We start from the raw sequence: 22,091 nt of genomic DNA on the forward strand, positions 1-22,091 counted from the left end.
GCCTTTGTCTTTATAAAATAAGTACTTGAAATCCCTTTGTTAATTCTGAGATGTTCAGCTTTGAGAAAATGCTTTTGTGGAGAAGAGAGACCTAGTTCCTACCTGTAGCAGGGGTTTATCCTACTTATCTAAAGTTAGAATCAGTAATAATCCTCATGGTTTTGAATAGCTATATTCAAATCCTTAATATCTGTAAAACAGTGGATTTGCCTGTTATCCTTAATTTAAACAACGAAGCCATTCTCACTCATATTTTTCTTTATTCCCACATGGAAATACCTTCTCACTTTTCCTTCGCATTTCTTTATCATCTTAGAAATTGAATTTAAGATGCCATATTTACCCTCAAGTACTTAATCTCAGTAATTACAAAAATTATATTTGCTTTATTTATAGGCATTTCTGACTTCCAATAAGGAATAGTAGCAAAAATTTTTTTTTTACTTTGTGGTTGGTAAAAAGGATTTTAGGGTTCTCTGTATAAAAAGGAGACTTTCCCCTCAAGTTTGTTCAGCTTCTTGCCAGAGCAAATTGGGCTAAAGTACAGACTGGGAATACATTCTGTGATGTGATGTGATGTGATGTGATGTGATGTGATGTGATGTGATGTGATGTGATTTCTGTGAGTTCTGTGTGCATCAGTGTGCCACTCAAGTATTAAGGCAGGACTGTAATAGATTCTCAGTGTAGAAGAGAGGAGGAAACATCAAATGCATGGTTAAAACACATTGTGATCCCTGTAGTAGTAAACATGGGGGTTCAAGGTGAAGAGGTTCTGCTGTGGAGAGAGTAAAGAAAGTCACTAATTCTAGGTATGCAGAGAAAATGGGGATGGGAGACATGGAAGGCCCCACAGGGAAGAGTGACACGTGAGTAGAGTTTTGAAGGCTATCTAGTCAGGTGGACAAGATGGAGAAGGACATTTCAGACAAGTCACAGAATTGTGGAATCGTGGTATATTGGGAGGGTTAAAAGCGGGATATGACTGAAGCAGTGATAGGTATGGAGAATGACATAGAGAAGTACAGCAGTGTATTAGAGGAAATGTCTTTATATTAAAGGGAACAGGGGCGCCTGGGTGGCTCAGTCAGTTAAGCATGGGATTCCTGGTTTCAGCTCAGGTCATCATCTCAGTTGTAAGCAGGTGCAGGGCTCCGTGTTCAGCGGGGAGTCTGCTTGTCCTTCTCCATCCCTCCCTCCTCTCTTGCTCACTCTCTGTCTCAAATAAATAAAATCTTGAAAAAGAAAAGGGAACAGAAATAGCCCATCATAAAAATAGAGCAGGTCAATACTGATCTTTAGAGACTTGTCATATTGCTGTAGCAATTGTTTTTACTTTGAGATAACCACAGTGTGTGTGAATTTCACATACCTAGATTATCAGATGCAACACTAATTTGTTTGGAAATGATGAGAATGGAAAGAATATTTGTGCAGTATTCTGTACTTATTTGGAATCTGAGGCAGAGGGTCAGGACCCTAGAGAAACTTGCAATTTGCATTGTAGAGACATGTACAAAAATGTTTAATGCAGCATAGTTTCCAACAGTGAAAAATTAGAAACAAACTAAATGCCATCAACAGGAGAATGAATAAATTGCAGTGTATTCATATAATGGGATATTATTCAAATGAGTGAGCTGGGTGTATTAGCATGACCAGTGTTGAACCAAATCTAAAAAATGGCAGGGTGAAACATAAGTATGGTAGGATTTAAAGTTCTAAATCATGGAAAATAATTGTGTTTAGTTTATAGATATGTACCTATATAGCGAACATATAAAAATTCATGGAATGGTGAAAACAAATACAGTAGAGTGTTTCTGGGGAGAGAGGGAAGGAAATGGGACTTAGGTGGGGTATTAGGTGACTTGAGCTAAATGTGTAGGAATATATTGTGTGTATGTTCTTTAGAATAAGGATCTAAATATGGAAATAGGGGATCCCTGGGTGGCGCAGCGGTTTAGTGCCTGCCTTTGGCCCAGGGCGCGATCCTGGAGACCCAGGATCGAATCCCACGTCAGGCTCCCGGTGCATGGAGCCTGCTTCTCCCTCTGCCTGTGTCTCTGCCTCTCTCTCTCTCTGTGACTATCATAAATAAAAAATAAATATAAATAAATAAATAAATAAATAAATAAATAAGGAAATAAATATGACAAAATTTGTGAAAGTTAGGTCGTAGGTAAACAGATGTTTTATTATTCTTACATTTTTCTGAAAATATAAGAACAAGAAAGGGTTAGACAAAGTGTTGGACAAAGCCATAAGCAGCTGGCAGGGGAGAAAACTGTTTTCAAGCTTAGGAATGGGCATGGCAGGTGTGGAAGGCCTCATGACAGGAGGTGGTAGTGGATAGAGAGTGGAAAGGTGGGTTGGGGACTAAACATGTCTAACTCAGCCAGACATTGTAGCTAATGATTTCTTTCTCTTGATGTTTTTTTAGAGAAATATGAAACGCAATGGGAGCAGGAATTGTTTGACTAGGCGAAGTAGGTTTGGTTCTCGAGAAAGAGACTGGCTGAGAGAAGATGTCAGCAGAGGTTGTGTTTACCTTTATGGAGCAGACACGACCACTGCCGCCACAACCACCTCTGCCTCCGCCTCCTCTGACTTACATCTTGTCCTGTGCACCGTGGAGACACCAGCATCAGAAATCTGTGCTGGTGAGGGAAGGGAAAGTCTTTATTTACAGCTTCATGGAGACCTAGTCAGGTAAGGTCTCAGTTTTACCCCTCTAACTCTGTCGCAGTGTAAGTAATCTCCATTTCTGCTTGGAAGTGGGCTTTAGGATTTTAATTGTGCTTAGAACTGATAATTGATTATGGGTCACTAGACTTGAAATAAAGACTTGTCCTTGGCATGCTGAAATTATGGTTTTGAATTTAAAAGCTATCAGTGAAGCAAAATTTGATAGTTACTTCATTTGGGTTACACACGGGTCAAATATCTAAATTTAAAATAAATATTTTAAGGTTATTTAAAGAAATAGGGGTGCCTGGGTGGCTCAGTTGGTTAAGTGTCTGACTCTTGATTTTAAGCTCAGGTCTTGATCTCAGGGTCATGTGTTTAAGCCCCAACACCTGAGAATGGAACCTGTTTAAAAGAGTTATTTAAAAAAATAATATGTGTAATTTGAATGAAATTGAAATGTATGGAAAGAAATAGAATAAGTATAGAGGTTCGTGCATAAATAAGTATGTGTCTGTATATAAATTTAAAATTAATGGTGCTAGGGACACCTGGGTGGCTCAGCAGTTGAGTGCCTGCCTTCAGCTTAGGGTGTGATCCTGGGGTCCGGGATCGAGTCCCACATCAGGCTCCTTGCAGGGAGCCTCTTCCCTGTGTCTCTTCCTGTGTCTTCCTGTGTCTCTGCCTCTTCCTGTGTCTCTGCCTCTTTCTTTGTGTCTCTCATGAATTAAAAAAAAAAAGAAAAAAATCAATGGTGCTATATGCAGCACATTGTTGACTTGAAATCTCTTAGAGATCTTTCCATCTAATTTTCATTTATTTAATGGCTGTATAATATTCCATTTTATGAGGCTACATCATTTTAGTGGATCTCCTATTAATGGACATTCAGGTTGTTACCAGTTTTTTACTTCTACAAGCAGTGCTGCAGTGAATATTCTTTTACCTATGATAATTCACCTCTGTGGAAGTAATCTTGTAAAATAAAACTTCTGGAAGTGGAATTATTGGGTCAAAGGATATATGCATTTATAATTTTGATACATATTGTCAACATTTCTTTTTGTAGAAGTTAAACTTCAGCAAATAATATAAAAGTATGACTGTTTTCCCCTTTCTCCAGAACATGTTAGCATTAAATTTTATATATAAATATAGATACATACTCAGGCATGATACTTGCTTGTGGGTAGAAATGATTGTTAGTGGTTTTTAAATTAGAGAATTATAAAGTCAGCATTCCAAGGACAAATCTTTTTTCTAGCCTAATGACTTAGATTCTTGCAAATCTGATAGGAATTTTATTTTTGTCATCTTAATTTACATTTATCTTAGTAGAGCATATTTTCAAATCTTTTTTTTAAGGATTTTTATTTATTCATTTGACAGAGAGGACAAGTGGGGGGAGGAGCAGAGAATGGGAGAAGCAGACTCCCTGCTGAGCAGGGACCCTGCTGCAGGGCTGATCCCAGGACCCTGGAATCATGACCTGAGCCAAAGACATTTAACCCACTAAGCCATCCGGGTGCCCAGTAGAGCATATTTTCATAGGTTCAAATGCCATTTGTGTTCCTTTAAAAATTTTTATATGACTGTGAAGGAGAATGTTCTCATAGTATCTTTTACTGTGCTTATGAACTCTTTGCTTCAATGTTAAAAAAAACAACTATTTTTTGAATTAGACATAGAATAAGAGCTAATGCAACTGACCATTGACTTTCTCTCCTCACTCTTCCCTGTAATAAATGTCCCGAAACAGAATTCAAAGCTGTAGATTCAGTACTCTTGAAAGTGAGAAAGGAAGCTCCCACTTTTATCTCAAAATGTGGTAATAATAGTAACACCTTTAGCTGAGCTAAAAATTGATGTAATTTTAAAAGTCTAAACTGAGTTTTATTTACTATGTGTTCCTTTTAGGATTTGGACTAATTCCTGAAAAAGTAGATTAGCATTTGAATGTTTTCTTTGTTCACCAGTTAACTACATTTCCTAAATCCATTTGCAAGACGAAAGGATCAGACTAGGTGATCCTTAGGCTTTTCTAAATCTTAACACTGATTCCGATCTAATTTTATCAGGTGGAAAGCCTTGACCTACATTAGAGCTGGTAGTGACTGATGGAGTTCATGTATTTAAACCTAAGGCTTACTCATTTGTATACTAATGTATTTGATACAGAGATACTATAACGAAACTCCTATCTGAATTTGCTTGCTGCTACTAATTGTGTAGTTAATCCAAATGTGAAATTATATATTTTTGTGAATCTAAGTTACTTAAAATGGAGAGTTTGTTTTAAAGATTTTTATTTATTTATCCATAAGAGACACAGAGACATAGGCACGGAGAGAAGCAGGCTCCACGCAGGGAGCCCGATACAGAACTCAATCATGGAACCCAAGGATCAGGCCCTCAGCCGAAGGCAGACAGCCACCCAGGTGTCCCGAGAGTTTGTTTCTTTCTTTTTTTTTTTCTTTTGAGAGTTTGTTTCTTTTTAGCCCTGTGGCCTTGATAATTTTGTAATGAAATGGCTCTTCATAGATCTAATTGATTAGAAAATAATGAAAACAAAACAAAAAAAAGAAAATAATGAGAACACTATTGAATTGCTCTTTGAAAAGAATGAGTATGTTCTCATTGCTGGAGGAGAAGCTCAAGAGGTGTCGTCACTCAGCCAAAGAAAGATGACGCTGGTGATGAGGATAGATTTGAGCTAACATCGAGGGCTTCGTTTTGCTAGGTCCAGTGTGCTTAGTTATTTACGTACGTAATCTCATTAAATCCTCACAGTAATTAATTCCAAGAGCAGTTGCATCCTTTCTTTCAGAGGAAAAGCGAGGCTTTGCAAGAGGTCCTACAACCTGTTCAAGGTCAAGCAGGTACTGCCAGGGAGTTGGACTAAGGAGGTGGTGAACTTTGTTCGAGGAAAGGCCCTCCAGGAGAGGAACTAGTACTGTGTCCTTTACTCAGTTTCACTCCTTAAACTTATGATTTAAAGATCTATTTTTAGATCTCTTACTCAACTGTTATTGCTTGAGTTCAGTCTTGTGTTATCTAATCAGAAGAATAGATACTTTCTTCATAATAGCCTGTGAGATAGTTGACAATATAAGGCACTTTTTTTTTTTTTGCTACTTACTGAAGTATAGTCATTGTAGAAATTTTGCCAAATGAGAAAGTATAAAGAGAAATAATAATCTTCAGTGTTTGTGCTTTTTGTAGATTACCTCACTTAATCCTCACAACGATCTTGTGAGGTAGATACTATTTTCATTTCATAGATGAAGAAAATTTTCTTTTCATAGGTGAAGAAACTTTTTAAGGTTAAACCCTCTCACCCAAGATCGCTTGTGGCAGTCAGATGGGGGAGCCACCAGATGTGGGGTGCTCCGATCTACAGCGCAGGCTGTGAAAGAATTCACTCAAGGCAGAACAGGAGAGAAAAGTTGGTTAAAAACACTGCAAGGGGGATCCCTGGGTGGCACAGCGGTTTAGCGCCTGCCTTTGGCCCAGGGCGCAATCCTGGAGATCTGGGATCGAATCCCACGTCAGGCTTCCAGTGCATGGAGCCTGCTTCTCCCTCTGCCTGTGTCTCTGCCTCTCTCTCTCTCTCTCTCTCTGTGTGACTATCGTAAATAAATAAAAATTAAAAAAAAAAAAAAAACAACACTGCAAGGAAGCAGTGAAAGCAGAGAGATTGCCCCAAGGCAGTGGTGAAGGCCCACAGCTGCAGGGCAGAGTGAGGGAGGACGAGAGCATATAGAATTTTCCCTTTCTTGGTGATCTAGGAAGGGTGCCTGGCTGTAATTGGTCATTTAGGGCCTATGGTTATTTCAGGGGGGTCACTTCTGAGCCTGTTTGCATCGCCTGTTTGTGTTCAGCCCCGTGGTCCCTATGGGCCCTTCCTCCTTACTCAGCTTCCACTGCTTGAGCTTGTTACCTCAAAGCTGCCTCTACCTCACTGAGCTCATGAGCGGTGGAGCTGGAATTTGAACTCTTGTGTTCTGACACCAGATCTCCTATATTGACTCCCCATACTTACTCCCCCCCACCCCCGCCACTCCGATCTTTTTCAAAGTGAATGTGTATGTAATTTTTAAAAATTACATTTTGGGGCCCATACCATATATTCAATTTTATTTACTGCATACTTCAGTTAATTTCCTGTGTCATGAAAAATTCTTTAGACATCAGTTTTATTTGCTACAGGGTATTCCATTTTACAGAAATACTGTAACTTGTTTAAAAATTGAGAAATAATAGGCAGTGATGATTTAGAGCTTGGATTCTGGAACAAGCATGTGTGGGTTCATATCCTGGCCCTGGCAGTCACTCTGCAAGTTACATGATGCTCTATGCTTTAGTTTACTAATGTGTAGAATGGAGGATAATTGTATTTACATTATAGAGCTATCATGATGGAAATTAATTACACCTTGTGAAGATCAAATGAATTAATACTTGTAAAATAGTGCTTCTTAAACTCTATAATGCTCACCTGGTGAGCTTGTTAAGATACAGAGTCCGACTGAGAAGGCCTGGGTGGGGCCTGAGATTCTGTTTTAAGCTTCTAAGTGATGTGCTTCACTTTGGGTGGCAAGGAAGTAAAGTGCTGACTATCATGTCTGACACCCAGTAAGTGCTCAGTGCGTGTTACCTCTTTAGATTGTTTCAAATCATTCAAATCTTAGAAGTGGTGTTGTGATGACTAAACCTTAGTTCATGAATCTTTATATTGTTGATCTCCCTGGGCTCCGTGCTAGAAATGGGATTACTGGGATGAAATTTACCGCATGTTTTTTTTTTTTTTTTTCTAAATCACCCATGACTTCCTTATTTCCCTTATTTCCGTACTGTTTTTCAGTCATGGACTTGTCACTTCAGTAAAACTGAAGGATTGCTAATTTATAGAATTGTAGCACTTGAAGCAACCTGAAGAGGTCCTCTATTAGACAAAGTCTAGTCTACTCAACTTCATGACCCCTCACCCCTCACCCCCTGCCCTTACCATTTGGAAATATGTCTGGGGCAGGGTTTGCTGATTGTCCCAACTACGAGGGAGAGTTGCCAGCATTTAGCGGGGCACGGGCCACAAAGGCTTAATGTCTTCAATATGTGGGATAGACTTGTACAACCAGGAATTGTCTTGCCCAGAAGGCCAGTAACTTCCCAGTGGGAATAACAGACCATTTCCCTTTGTTTCATAAATGTGAAACAGACCTGGAGAGGGCGGGGGGATAGAATGTTCCTCCCGCTGCCTAGTCTGCTGCTGTCCTAGTCCATTACTCTTAGATGATAATATTTGGTTTGTTTTTTTATTGAACTGTTTGAGTGATAACTGACTCACTAGTGAAGTTTAGTATAATCATTGCCTTCTACCTGAAAAGTTGTAACTAGATCATATATGACAAAAGTGGAGTGTCCCTTGGCTCATGGTCATATATTTACTTTTATTCTTAGTCCTCAAACTGAGTAAGATTTCTGTGTTTGATTATCTTTTAAGATAAGCTAGGAGACAGTAAGATTTTTATAACAGAAAATACCCTTGGGGTTTGGGATCCTGCATTCTAATTACTTTTCTGTCCTTGACCCGACGGAGTGACCTTGTGCAGGTTACTAAAATCCTGTTTACCATATTTTGACATTGTAAAAGTGGAGTGAATGATACTGTTTCAGGATATGTACTGACCTTGATTGCTACTGAGGAAGGAAAGGAGGTTTTTGTTTGTTTGTTTGTTTGTTTTGCTTCATATTTCTGATATTTTAAAACTTAAAAATCTGTTATACATTAATTTTTGTTAATTTTTTTTACATTTTATTTTATTTTTTAAAAGATTTTATTTATTCATGAGGGACACAGGGAGAGAGTCAGAGACACAGGCAGAGGGAGAAGCAGGCTCCATGCATGGAGCCAGACGTGGGACTCGATTCTGGGTCCCCAGGATCACGCCCTGGGCTGAAGACAGTGCTAAACCGCTGAGCCACCTGGGCTGCCCGTTTTTACATTTTAATACTAATGAAATCAGCTTGTATTTTATAGTTGTTGATGGGTCATAGTTTAATTGGCAGTGTTTTTTTCTTAATGGTTATTGCAATACCATTTGGTTTACTACAGTATAGTTCTGATACTAACCACCCAAACTTTTCACAGACTTCACAAGTTAAAGGGCATGGTCCCCAACAAGATTGCCCTTCAGATTATAGCCACACTTCTGACCAACTGGAGGTTGGTCATGGGGGTACCCATGACCCTTTTAGGTTTAATAATTTACTAGAATGATTCAGACTCAAAAAAGTGTTGTAATTATGATTACAGTTTTAGTAAAGGATAATAAAGAATACAAATCAGGGATCCCTGGGTGGCTTAGCAGTTTAGAGCCTGCCTTCAGCCCAGGGCGTGGTCCTGGGGACCCGGGATTGAGTCCCACGTCTGGCTCCCTGCATGGAGCCTGCTTCTCCCTCTGCCTGTGTCTCTTCGTCTCTCTCTCTCTTATGAATAAATAAATATAATCTTTAAAAAAAAAGTACAAATCAGAACTAGCCAAACCCACTACCACGAGAAATAACAAGTATTAAAAAAAATAATAAGCCTGGTTAGAAAGGACCCTGCCGATACTGTTACATTAGAAATGATCATGACGATGTAAAAAAAAAAAAAAGGCTTATCCATCAAATTGGCCACGTGGTTACAAATCTGCGTGCGAAGTCCCTGAGCTCAGGTGCCAGGAAGGATGAGATTACTCTCCTCTTGCTGTACTTATGTGTCTCATCAAAGTTCCATGACAAACATGTACAAATTTTTAACAAAAATTGGAGAAATTAAATAGGAAGCGGTATAAATGGTTATTGAGGGGAGGTTGAATGATGAGCAATGCCTCATTCGTGTTATTGGAATATATGTGCTTAATGAGCAGGGCACACATAGGGCAAGGTCTGGGAGGGTGATAAACATAGAACTTCCATGCCCTCTCCCTTGTCATCTTCCCAGCACATCTCCCCTTGTTCACTGACCACAGAGTTCCATGGAACTTCAGTACAGTGTTTTTTTTTTTTTTAAAGATTTTATTAGTTTATTCGTGGGAGGCAGAGACATAGGCAGAGAGAGAAATAGGCTCCCTGTGGGGAGATTAATGCGAGACTCCGTCCAGTACCCTGAGATCATGATCTGAGCCGAAGGCAGATGCTCAATCACTGAGCCATCCAGGCACCCCTTCAATACAGTTTTTAGTAGCATTTCATTGAGTAGGCTTGATTGATTCAACGACCACATGCTTGGCCTTTGATCTCCAACTCTCTCTTCCTTCCCTATGTATTCAGGCTGGCTCCAAACCCCAACCTTCTCTTCACTTGGTTGATCTTTATGGTTACCAGCCCCTATCTTGAGTCATCTCATCTGGTAGGGGTGATGCCAGGGGCTCATGAATGACTAAGACACTCCTAATATTCAGGAAATTCCAAGGCTTTAAAATTCCCCCCCAGGAATCAGGAACGAAGACTAGTGTAAGATTCTGTATTATACAACAATGATAGGCACAAAATAATGTATCTTTCAAATGATGGTGTAATAAACTGGAATACAGTAATTTAAAAACATTACTTTTTAGGTTCTTCCATGCAAAGTTAAAATATAAAGTGTTTTGAGCTCTCTTCTGCATAAATTATTTTAACTATATAAAATAATGCAGTTTACCTAAAAGAAACTAGGCTTTGTAATGAAACCAACAAACCTTGATGCCACAATGTACTAATGGTATGACTGGATCTCATTTTCCTTATTTGCAAAACAGGCAAAGCTTTATAAAATGTTGAGCACTTTTCAGCATAGTGTCAGGCATGAAATAGATATTTATTGAAGTATCCTCATTATTGATGTTTGTATTATCTGTATTGTTGATCTTAACATCTGTAGATTTTACCTTTCTAGGTGGCCAGAGATTAAGTTTTAATCTGAATGTAGAGAATGCTGCTGTGCTTTGTTAGGGTTTGATACATTGTACTATTACCCATATTATATTTTAATAATGTGTACTTTTGCCTCCCCCTGTTAACTAGAATTCTTGTGAAAAGATACATGGAATGAAATGTAGTTTTCTCTTATCTGTGTTTTACCTGTGGGCATCATTTAGAATAACTATTGACTGCTATTCCTGGCTAAAAGCTCTAAATGGCTGTTGATAGCATTAAGGTATTGGTTGGTTGGTTTGGAGAGAAATAACTGTATATATTCAGATTTACAGGGACCCTAGTAGCTCCTAGAAGCCTTAGAAGCAAACTAAAACTATAACCATCTTTTGTCTTTCCTTAAAGCAGTAGCAGAAGTATTTCAAATGCTGAATAGAACATTGACAATATTTCTCCTACACCTCTTTTAGCAGTATATAATTTTCCTTTGATTTGTGAGAGATTTAACAAATAGCTAAGTACCAGCTTGTTAAAGTTTGGGAACTTTGAAACATAAAATTGATCTATAAGCAGATAATACCACCCCCCCCCATACTCTCTACTCTCTTAAGCAGGTGAGTTTAATGAGTAAATAGAATTAGTCCCTCATTTTACTTGTTTTTGCAGTTCTTGAAATAGTTCTTGTTTACTCATTTATGCTAAAGTAATAAGAGCAGATGTTGAGATTCTCCTGATTTTTTTTTCTGTCCTACCAGGAAAAATATTTTCATTAGGTGGAAATGTATAAAGAGGGTTTCAGAATCTACAGAGCCTCTTTAGGAAGGAAAGTTGATCAGGTAAAATGTGTCAGAATTAGGATGTTTCCATTTCTTTTGGTTTTCTAGACAGAAATTGAAAAATTGAACTAGTGAGAGTTATCCTGAAAGTTTTATTTCTTTGGTCTTGGCTATGTGATCATTATGTGGAATTATGATATTTAAGTACATTGAACTCTGTATCTAAAAATAATAGCAGGATTCAGACAGAATTTGTATTGCATTTGGAAGGTATCTTGGATATCTCATTGACCCTTGAGTTCTAAAAAGACCCTAAACATCATCTGTCCAACCTGATTCTTCTATTTTTCTTTTCTTTTCTTTTGTTTTTTTAAACTAGGCTCCACACATAGCATGGAGCCCAGTGTGGAGCCTGAACTCACAACCCTGAGATCAAGACTCAAGCTGAGGTCAAGAGTCAGATGTAACTGACTGAGCCACCCAAACACATCTCAGCCTGATTTTTTTTAGGAGACTCTTTATTTAAATTAAATGCGTGTGACAGATGGCTCTCTAGCTTTCCATGAGCTATTTTGAGAGGCAGTCTGTTTCATTATTGGGCATCTCTAATTATTAAAGTTCTTCCTCATTTTTTAAAAAAAGATTTTTATTTATTTATTCATGAGAGACACACATAGAGAGGTAGAGACAGAGGCAGAGATACAGGCAGAGGGAGAAGCAGGCTCCTCACAAGGAGCCTGACGTGGGCCTCAATCCTGGACCCTAGAATCCTGCCCTGAGCCAAAGGCAGACGCTCAACCACTGAGCCACACAGGCATCCCTCTTCCTCATTTTTTTTTTCTCTCTTCCTCATTTTTGATCCAGGTTTACCTGTGCAACTTTTCATTGTTCCTAGTCCTGTTCTTTAGAGTGATCCAGAGTAAGTCTAATCCTTCTTGACACTGGAAGACGAGATAGCTCCTTATGCCCTTGTCATCTAGTTAATCCTTCAGTGTTTAGGTTACATGGCTAATTGACCCATCTAGAATACAGGTTATTAGAAGTCTCTTAAAATATATTCTCCTTAGAAGAATTCTACTGGTGTACTGGGAAAATGTCTAATACTGCTGTAGCCCTTTGTGAATTTTTATTTTATTTGCCTAGAGATTAGTTGTAATTATTTCATAAAGTTTATATTCTGTTTCTGTTAAATTCCGTATTTATTTGTCTTTTTAGGGTTTTAGTTCTTTGGTCATTCTTCATGTAGCAATTCTGAGTTTATGGATAAAAGTCTGCACTGAGCAGTCAGGAGGGGCCAAGTGGTTGTTTTATTTTTGTATTTTCTCATCACTATGATATACATTCCTAAATTATCATTTTTTTGTGGAGCGTTCTGATTTGATGGGGGCTGGGGGTGGGCCCGTGAAAGAATTCACCCAAGGCAGAGCAAAAAAGGTAGAGTTTACTGAATACACTGCAAGGGAGTAGTGGGCAGGAGAGCAAAGGAGAGACTCTACCACAAGGTGGTGGTGCGGGGTTATAGTTATAGGTTGGAATGAGGGAACATGGGACTCAAGGAACTTACCTTTTTTTTGTAATCTTAAGAACTATGCCTGGCTGGGGCACCTGAGCATCTGCCTTTGGCTCAGGACATGATCCCGGGGTCCTGGGATGGAGTCCCACATCAAGCTCTCCTCTGGGAGCCTGCTTCTCCCTCTGTCTCTCTGTCTCTCTTATAAATAAATAAATTAAATCAAAAAGGAAAAAAAAAAACTGCGCCTGGCTGTAAGTGACCCATTGGCTGGCTGGTTGCTGAGGGCCTGTGGCTTAATGAGTCTGTTAGTGTCAGCTTGGTTGCTGTGGGCCCTTTTACCTTGCTCAGGTTTCCATTGCTCAGGGCTATTGCCTAAAGACAGCCTCTACAATTTTGGAGCTGTTTATCTTCAGCTTTGGAATATTACTATTTCATGTTATTTTTACTTAAATTTTATTGCCAGCTGTATTTTCTTCTCTTTTCACCATGAAATACAGATGGCCTTCATATTTTTTACACTGATGAGAGGTGTACCATGTTTCTTCTAATTAATACAATTCTTAAGTTTTAAGTAATCTCTGTACCAAACATGAGACTCGAACTCATGACCCTTAGATCAAGAGTTGCTCTCTCTACTGACTGAGCCAGCCAGGCACTCCTCAAGTTTTCTAAACAATCCTTTTAAGACCTAAAGGCTAATGCTCCTTGAGGCTTTTTTTTTTTTTTTTAAGATTTTATTTATTTATAAGATAGAGTGTGTTTTGAGCATGAGCAGGGGAAGGGGCAGAGGGAGAGGGAGAAGCAGACTCCTCTCTGAGCAGAGAGCTTGATGTGGGGCTGGATCCCAACCTAAGCCAAAGACAGACACTTTACTGACTGAGCCACCCAGGTGCCCCACCATTTGGAAATTATTAATTTGTTGTTCTTATTCAGTAAATATCAGCAGATATTCCCCCATGTAAACAAAAGCTCTTTGGGGGTCCTCTTGTTTATATTAGTTGTATCATACGATATTAAAGAAAATCTCGATACAGAAGTAATAATCTAGAACATATTAAAAGATTTTAAAAATGAAACATTTTTATTTTTACTAAATACTTTTCTTTTAATTGTGTAAGCAGGAGACTAGAACCTACAGAACGACCTCTTCAGATCGTTTATGATTACTTGTCCAGGCTGGGATTTGATGACCCTGTGCGTATACAGGAGGAGGCAACAGATCCTGACCTCGGCTGTATGCTTCGATTTTATGGTGGTAAGAATTTATCAGTGGCTTTGTGAATATGTTTAACTGCTTTTAAGTTGATCATTTGTGCCTCTCTCTGTCTTCAGCTTTTAAAAAGTATTTTAGCAAAAGGTATTTTTAAGCCAGTTAACTAATGTGGTTGAAAAAACCCAACAGAAACAAGAAGGTGGGGTGTGGTTCAGGGAAGACTTAGAAGTATTAGCTAAAATACCTTCCCCTTTATATTTTTGCTCTTTTGGTTGTAGTGTTTTTGCTGATTTACTAGAATCATTATATCCCTTTGTCAGAATCTTGATCAAATTATGCTTTTCAGTATCAGTTTCTTTTCAAGCTCCTTGTAAGAACCATGAACTTCTGGATAGCTCAAGAATGTTGAGAGCTAGGTGGTTGTCATCATATGACTTGACATTTGATGAATACATTTGTCAAATCTAAATATGTTAAATCTAGAATTTTTTTTATTTTTTTTAATTTTTTAATTTTTTAATTTTTTTAATTTATTTTTTTTATTGGTGTTCAATTTACTAACATACGGAATAACCCCCAGTGCCCGTCACCCATTCACTCCCACCCCCCGCCCTCCTCCCCTTCTACCACCCCTAGTTCGTTTCCCAGAGTTAGCAGTCTTTACGTTCTGTCTCCCTTTCTGATATTTCCCACACATTTCTTCTCCCTTCCCTTATATTCCCTTTCACTATTATTTATATTCCCCAAATGAATGAGAACATATAATGTTTGTCCTTCTCCGACTGACTTACTTCACTCAGCTAAATCTAGAATTTTTAAATTTTGTTTCCTCTTGGTGCATTTCCCCCCCCATCCACTGTTTTTCACTGGACACTTCAATAATGTAGTTAGACTTATTTAAGCTAAATACTTTCTGAATATTGCTTTCCAAATATACATAGTCTACTAATACTACTACTATTGAGTACCACTGATTGTTTACTGTGTGCTTTTATACTTGTGAATTACCCAGTTTATTACAACCACCTTATGCTGTAGGAACTATTACCTCATTTAACAGATGAGGAAACGGAGAACTTAAGCAATTTGTTAAAAGTCATACAGCTAGTAAATGACAAAGCCCTTTAACACTTAACAATTTTGAATTAATATGACTCATTTATCAAACAATTAAACTAATAACTAAATGATTAGTGTATGTAGGCAAAATCATTTACTAAAATTCCCTGCTCTCATTTCCCAAATTGATTAAATTTCTGTGTACTTCTTTTGTTGTTGTGGGGGTTTTTTTTTTTGGTTGTTGTTTATTTCTAAGTAATCTCTGTACCCAGTGTGGGGCCTGAACTCATGACCCTGAGATCTAAAGTAGCACATTCTACTGACTGAGCCCCCAGAGGCCTCTTTGTATACTTCTTGATACAACTTTTGTGACATAATATCACAAGCTGGCTTTATTTAATGTACCTCACAGAAGATTTTATGTTTAATTTTTCATCATAACACTATTTTGTGACATGTTGTTCCTTAAAAGTTGATTTTCATTTATTTCCATTAATTTTTCTTCATTGCTAGTTCATGGAAGAGAAATAGTTGCTAGATTGAAATTAAATAGGAAAATCCATGGGGTGCCTGGGTGGCTCAGTCAGTTAAGCACCTGACTTTAGATTTTAGCTCAGGCCATGATCTCAGGGTTGTGAGATTGTGCCCCATATTGGGCCCTATGGTAAGCATGGAGCCTACTTAGGATTCTCTCTCTCCCTCTGCTCAGCTCCCACTTTTTTTTTTTTTTTTTTAAGATTTTATTTATTTACTCATGAGAGACACAGAGAGAGAGGCAAAGACACAAGCAGAAGGAGAAGCAGGCTCCATACAGGGAGCCCAATGTGGGACTCGATCCCGGGTCTCCAGGATCAGGCCCTGGGCTGAAGGCAACACTAAACCACTGAGCCACCCAGGCTGCCCTGCTCAGCCCCTCTTAAAAAAAAAAAAAAAAAAAAAATTAAATAGGAGAATCCTTTAAGATTAATTTGAGGAGCACAGCTTGTTTAAGCCTATAAAACTTGGTTTAAAAAAAAAGAACAACTTGAAGCAGTAACATGCTCCTTTTGTGATTGTAGTTGAAAGTGAGTTCTTCATTGTATGTTTTATTCTGTGGTGAAAGATGAGCCTTAAAGTGCCAGTGAACTCCTTTTGAACCATTGAGACACATTTGCACTCAGTTGTATATTGTACAACTGTTGGCACTGATACATTAATTTTCTGCCACCACTCGTTAAATTGTATGCCCAGGGTCTTCATATACCCTTAAGATATTTCTAGTAGAGTATAAAAGAGTACCAGTTTGTAGTACACACTATATTTTGGGAGGAAGAGGGTCTTTAAAAGAACATTTCCAAAAGTGGGCTCTATTAATTTAGAGAAGCTTAGTATAATTTGAAAAAATTATGTTTTAAGAAAGAGGTTTTAAAGCTAATTATTTTTGAAACTGGACAGTATGTATTTATGGCACCAAAAACAAAAATAAAAAAACATATATCAATAAGTTAATTAATTATCTCTTACCTATGTAATGAATTACCTCAAAACTTATGGGAGTGCCTGGGTGGCTCAGTTGGTTAAACATCTGATTCTTGGTTTCAGCTCAGGTCATGTTCTCAAGGTTGAGAATAAGCCCTGCATCAGGCTCTGTGCTCACTATGGAGTCTTATGATTCTCTCTCTCTCCCTCTGCCCCTTCCCCTGCTTGTGTGCATATGCGCTCCCTCCCTCCCTCCCCCCCTCCCTCTCTCTCTTTCTGTCTCAAATAAATAAAATCTTAAAAAAAAAGACTAAGTAACTTACGGGGCACCTGGCTGGCTCAGTTGGTAGAACATGCAGCTCATGTCGGACATAGAGATTACTAAATAGATAAATAAATAAACTTTAAAGAAGTACTTTGTGGGGACACCTGGGTGGCTCAGTGGTTGAGCATCTGCCTTTGGCTCGGGGTGTGATCCCTGGTGCTGGGATCAAGTCCTGTATCAGGCTCCCTGCAAGGAGCCTGCTTCTCCCTCTGTCTCTGCCTCTCTGTGTGTCTCTCATGAATGAATAAATAAAATCCTAAAAAAAAAAAGTACTTTGTGACTTAAAATGATAATAAATATTTATTATCACATATAGTTTTTGTGGGTCAGAAATCTAGGAGTAATTTAGTTGGATGGTTCTAGTTTGGGTTGAATGAGATTATATTCACTCTGTTGGTTGAAGGTATAGCCATCCAAAAGCTTGATGGCTGGAAGAATCATTTCTAACATGGCTCACTTGAATGGCTTACCAGCTTTTGGCCAGAGATCTCAGTTCTTCATTTTGTGGACCTCTTTTTTAAGACTGCCTGAGTGTCTTTATAACATGACAACTAGCTTCTGTCGGTAAGAGACAGACAGATGGCCATGCAAACACACACACACACAAGGCCTCAGTGTTTTTCATGACCTAGCCTCATAAGTCATTGGCATTTTTACCACCTTCTGTTTAGTAGAAGTAAGCCACCATTTACAGCCCACCCAATAGAGAGGGAAATTAACTTGCCCCTACCTTCTGGAGAGAGCACTATCAAAGAATTTGTGGACATATCTTAAAACCGTCACAAAAAGAATGCTTCCCTCTCACCTGATCCTCCCACCCCTCAGTTCCCAAATCCAGAGATAACCACTGTTTTTTTTTTTTTTTTTACCACTGTTAACAGAAGGAAAAATATCTGTGAAATATTCTCTTAGCAGCAAACAGCTTAGTAGTCAGCTTTAAATATTTTATGTATAGAGTCTGGTAAGTTAGCTAGAATATAGTGTTAATGAGGCCAGAGTCATTAGGGCCTAAGTTCAAACCAGTTAATGTTGCTGTGCTTGCTGGATCTAAAAGGTACCCAGTATGCTGAGCAGCTCTTATGCAAATGTTCATTATCAGTCTTTCTGGAAAGGGAGTTCTGGGGAAAAGTGAAGTTAATGGAATGACTGCTCAGTGGAAATTCATGGTAAAAGCTGTGGAAATAACATAATTGACTAAAGATGAGTAGGTAGCATGATCAATCAGAGATTAAGAGAGCACATCAGTGAACTCTTGATTTGTGTATGAAAAAAAGGAGTCCAGAAAGCGTGATTTACTAGGGAAGTTGTAGTTCTAGGGCTCTGTGTCTCAGAATAAGTCCCAGCCTGAGCATTTCTTTCTATACCATATTCCTTTTTTTTTTTTTTTTAAGATTTTATTTATTCATTCAATGAGAGATACAGAGAAGCAGAGACATTGGACGCCCTAGCCAAAGGCAGATGCTCAACCATTGAGCCATCCAGGTGTCCCTTCATATTGATCTAAAGGACTTCTGTATTTATTCTTAGTACACATCCTTTGCCTACTATATTTGTGACAAAAATTTTTTTCAGCCTATAACTTATCCTTAAATTTATTGTTTTTTATTGTGTAGAAGTCCTGTTTAGATTTGATGAGTCTTTTCTTTTAATGCATTTATATTCCTTCCTTTTCCTAGGTCATAAATATATTCCGTATTTTCAATACTTTGATATTCTTTTTTTTTTTTTTAAGATTTATTTATTCATTCATTCATAGAGAGCAAAGAGAGAGGCAGAGACACAGGCAGAGGGAGAAGCAGACTCCATGCAGGAAGCCCAATGTGGGACTCGATCCCGGGTCTCCAGGATCACACCCCGGGTTGCAGGCGGCGCTAAACCACTGCGCCACCGGGGCTTCCCAATACTTTGATATTCTTAAAATATGCATAAGATCGGGATCTAACTTTACTTTTTCTCTGTAGGTAGACAGCCATTTGTCCCAACAACATTTATGGAATAGCTTATCCTTTTCCTACGATCTGAAATATCTTTATTATTTTTAAGTTCTTACACAGGCAGTGGTCTATTTTTAGATTCTATCCTGTTACATTGGCCAATTTGTGCTAATACCAAAATTATTTTAGTTAATATGCCTATATGATATATTTTGATAGCTGGTAAGGAAGTACCTTATCACTGTTCTCTGAAAAATCAGGGAGATCTCTAGAATCAGAGAAGTCTTTGTGAAGAAGTAGTATTTGAGTTGGTTTTTTATTTTTATTTTTATTTTATTTATTTATTTTTTTTAATTTTTATTTATTTATGATAGTCACACACACACAGAGAGAGGCGGAGACATAGGCAGAGGGAGAAGCAGGCTCCATGCACCAGGAGCCCAACGTGGAATTCGATCCCGGGTCTCCAGGATCGCGCCCTGGGCAAAAGGCAGGCGCTAAACCGCTGCGCCACCCAGGGATCCCAAGTTGTTTTTTATTTTTTTTATTTTTTTATTTTTTTTTTATTTTTTTTAAATATATTTTTAATTTTTATTTATTTATGATAGTCACAGAGAGAGAGAGAGAGAGAGAGGGGCAGAGAGAGAAGCAGGCTCCATGCACCGGGAGCCCGATGTGGGATTCGATCCCGGGTCTCCAGGATCGCGCCCTGGGCCAAAGGCAGGCGCCAAACCGCTGCGCCACCCAGGGATCCCCCAAGTTGTTTTTTAAAAAATTGACAGGATTTCATTTAGCAGAAAGGAAAAGGAGGACATGGGATGGGAGATTAGACATTTCAACGTATGTCCTGTGAATCACAGATAATTTGAGTCCAGATTGTTCTGGGCGTTGAGTGCAATATCAGGAGTTTAGTCTTCATTTGGTAGATGACAGCAGGAAGTGACAGGTTCCAAGTGAGCCAGAGAAGGTGAATCTGGCACCAGTGTGGATAATAATATGGATGTAAATTGATAGGGGTCTGAAGTGAGGAGTGGGAAGGAATTATTCATATGACAGACTTTTTGAAGGAATGATCTGTATGAGTTGATGGCTGATTGAAAAGGAGAGTTGAATGAGTAAATCAGTCAACATGATAGATCACATCAATAAAAGAAAAGAACCATTATGATCCTCTCAATTGATGCAGAAAAAGCATTTTACAAAATATAGCATCCTTTCTTACTTAAAACTCTTCAGAGTTTAAGGGTGGAGGGAACATACCTCAATATCATAAAAGCCACCTATGAAAAGCCCACAGCAAATGTCATTCTCAATGGGGAAAAACAGTGCTTTTTTCCTAAAGTCAGGAGCACAGCAGGGATGCCCACTCTCACCACTGTTGTTCAACATTGTACTAGAAGTCGTAGCCTCAGCAATCAGACAACAAAAAAATAAAAGGCATTCAAATTGGCTAAGAAGAAGTCAGACTCTTCACAGATGACTTGATACTGTATATGGAGAACTCAAAAGACTCCACTCCAAAATTGCTAGAACTCAGACAGCAGTTCAGCAGTGTGCCAGGATACAGATATCAGATATTCTATACACTAGCAATGAGACTGAAGAAAGAAAAGTTAAGGAATTGATCCCATTTATGATTGCAACAAAAACCATAAGATACCTAGGAATAAAGCTAACCAAAGAGGTAAAGGATCTGTACTCTTAAAAACTACAGAACACTTAGGAAAGAAGTTGAGGAAGACACAAAGAGATGGGAAACATTCCATGCTCATGGAGTAGAAGAATAAATATTGTGAAAATGTCTATGGTACACAGAGCAATTTTTACATTTAATGAAATCCCTATCAAAATACCATGGACTTTCTTCACAGAATTGGAACAAATAATCCTAAGATTTGTATGGAACCAGAAAAGGCCCTGAATAGCTAGAGGAATGTTGAAAAAGAAAACCAAAGCTGAGGGCACCACAATGCCTGACTTCAGGCTGTGTTATAGTGCCCTGATCATTAAGACAACATGCTACCATCACAAAAACAGACACATAGATCAGTGGAACAGAATAGAAAACCTAGAAATGGATCCTCAACTCTATAGTCAACTAATCTTTCTTCAAAGTAGGAAGAACTTCATACTTAACACCCCAAAAACAATCCAGTCAAGAAATGGGCAGAAGAGGGATACTTGGTGGCTCAGTGGTTGAGCATCTGGCTTTGGCTCAGGTTGTGATCCTGGGGTTCTGGGATTGAGTTCTGCATCAGGCTTCCCTCCAGGAGCCTGCTTCTCCCTCTGCTTTTCTTTCTGTGTCTCTCATGAATAAATAAAATTATTGAAGGAAAAAAAAGAAATGGGTAGAGGACATGAACAGATATTTCTCCAAAGACGACCTACACAAGGCCAACAAGCACTTGAAAAAATGCTCCACATCACTTGCCATCAGGGAACTACAAAACCTTAATGTGATACCACTTTACACTGGTGAGAATGGCTAAAATTAACAAGACCGGAAACAACAAATGTTGGTAAGGATGTGGAGAAAGGGGAACCCTCTTACACTGTTGGTGGGAATGCAAGCTGGTACAGCCACTCTGGAAAACAGTATGGAGGTTTCTCAAGAAGTTAAAAATAGAACTGTCCTACAACCCAGCAATTGTGCTACTGGGTATTTACCCCAAAGGTGCAGATGAAGTGAAATGACAAGACACCTGCACCCCAATGTTCACAGCAGCAGTGTCCACAGTAGCCAAACTGTGGAAGGAGCCACAGTGTCCTTTGACAGATGAATGGATAAAGATGTGGTATTATATATACAATGGAATATTATTGAGCCATCAGAAAGGATGAATACCTACCGTTTACTTTGACATGGTTGGAACTGGAGGGTATTATGCTGAGTGAAAGAAGTCAGAGAAAGATAATTATCGTATGGTTTCACTCATATGTGGAACATAAGAAATAGTGAAAGGGACCATAAGGAGAGGAGGGGAAACTGGGTGGGGAAAATAAAGAGGGAGACAAACCACGAGAGATTCCTAACTCTGGGAAACAAAGAGTTGCAGAAAGGGAGGTGGGGGGGGGGCGGTAACTGGGTGATGGGCATTAAGGAGGGCACATGGTGTGATGAACACTGGGTGTTATACTATACATTGGTGAATTGAATTTAAATTAAAAAAATGTGATTCACTGGTGATACGTCAATCAACAGAAGTACATTTCATGATGGAAC

The 22,091-nt window shown here is 38.6% G+C and overlaps 1 protein-coding gene across 1 annotated transcript in view; it reads left to right on the top strand.

The window, feature by feature from the left end:
- PHLPP2 (PH domain and leucine rich repeat protein phosphatase 2) overlaps positions 1–22,091 on the top strand; it is a 75,343-nt gene that overhangs the window by 4,503 nt on the left and 48,749 nt on the right. The window contains exons 2-3 of the mRNA XM_077889602.1: positions 2,444–2,712; positions 14,001–14,134. Of these exons, the coding sequence (XP_077745728.1) occupies positions 2,444–2,712; positions 14,001–14,134 (403 nt within the window). The remainder of the gene's footprint in view (positions 1–2,443; positions 2,713–14,000; positions 14,135–22,091) is intronic.

The sequence above is a fragment of the Canis aureus genome, chromosome 3, assembly GCF_053574225.1.
Source record: "Canis aureus isolate CA01 chromosome 3, VMU_Caureus_v.1.0, whole genome shotgun sequence".
In the NCBI taxonomy this organism is placed as follows: domain Eukaryota; kingdom Metazoa; phylum Chordata; class Mammalia; order Carnivora; family Canidae; genus Canis; species Canis aureus.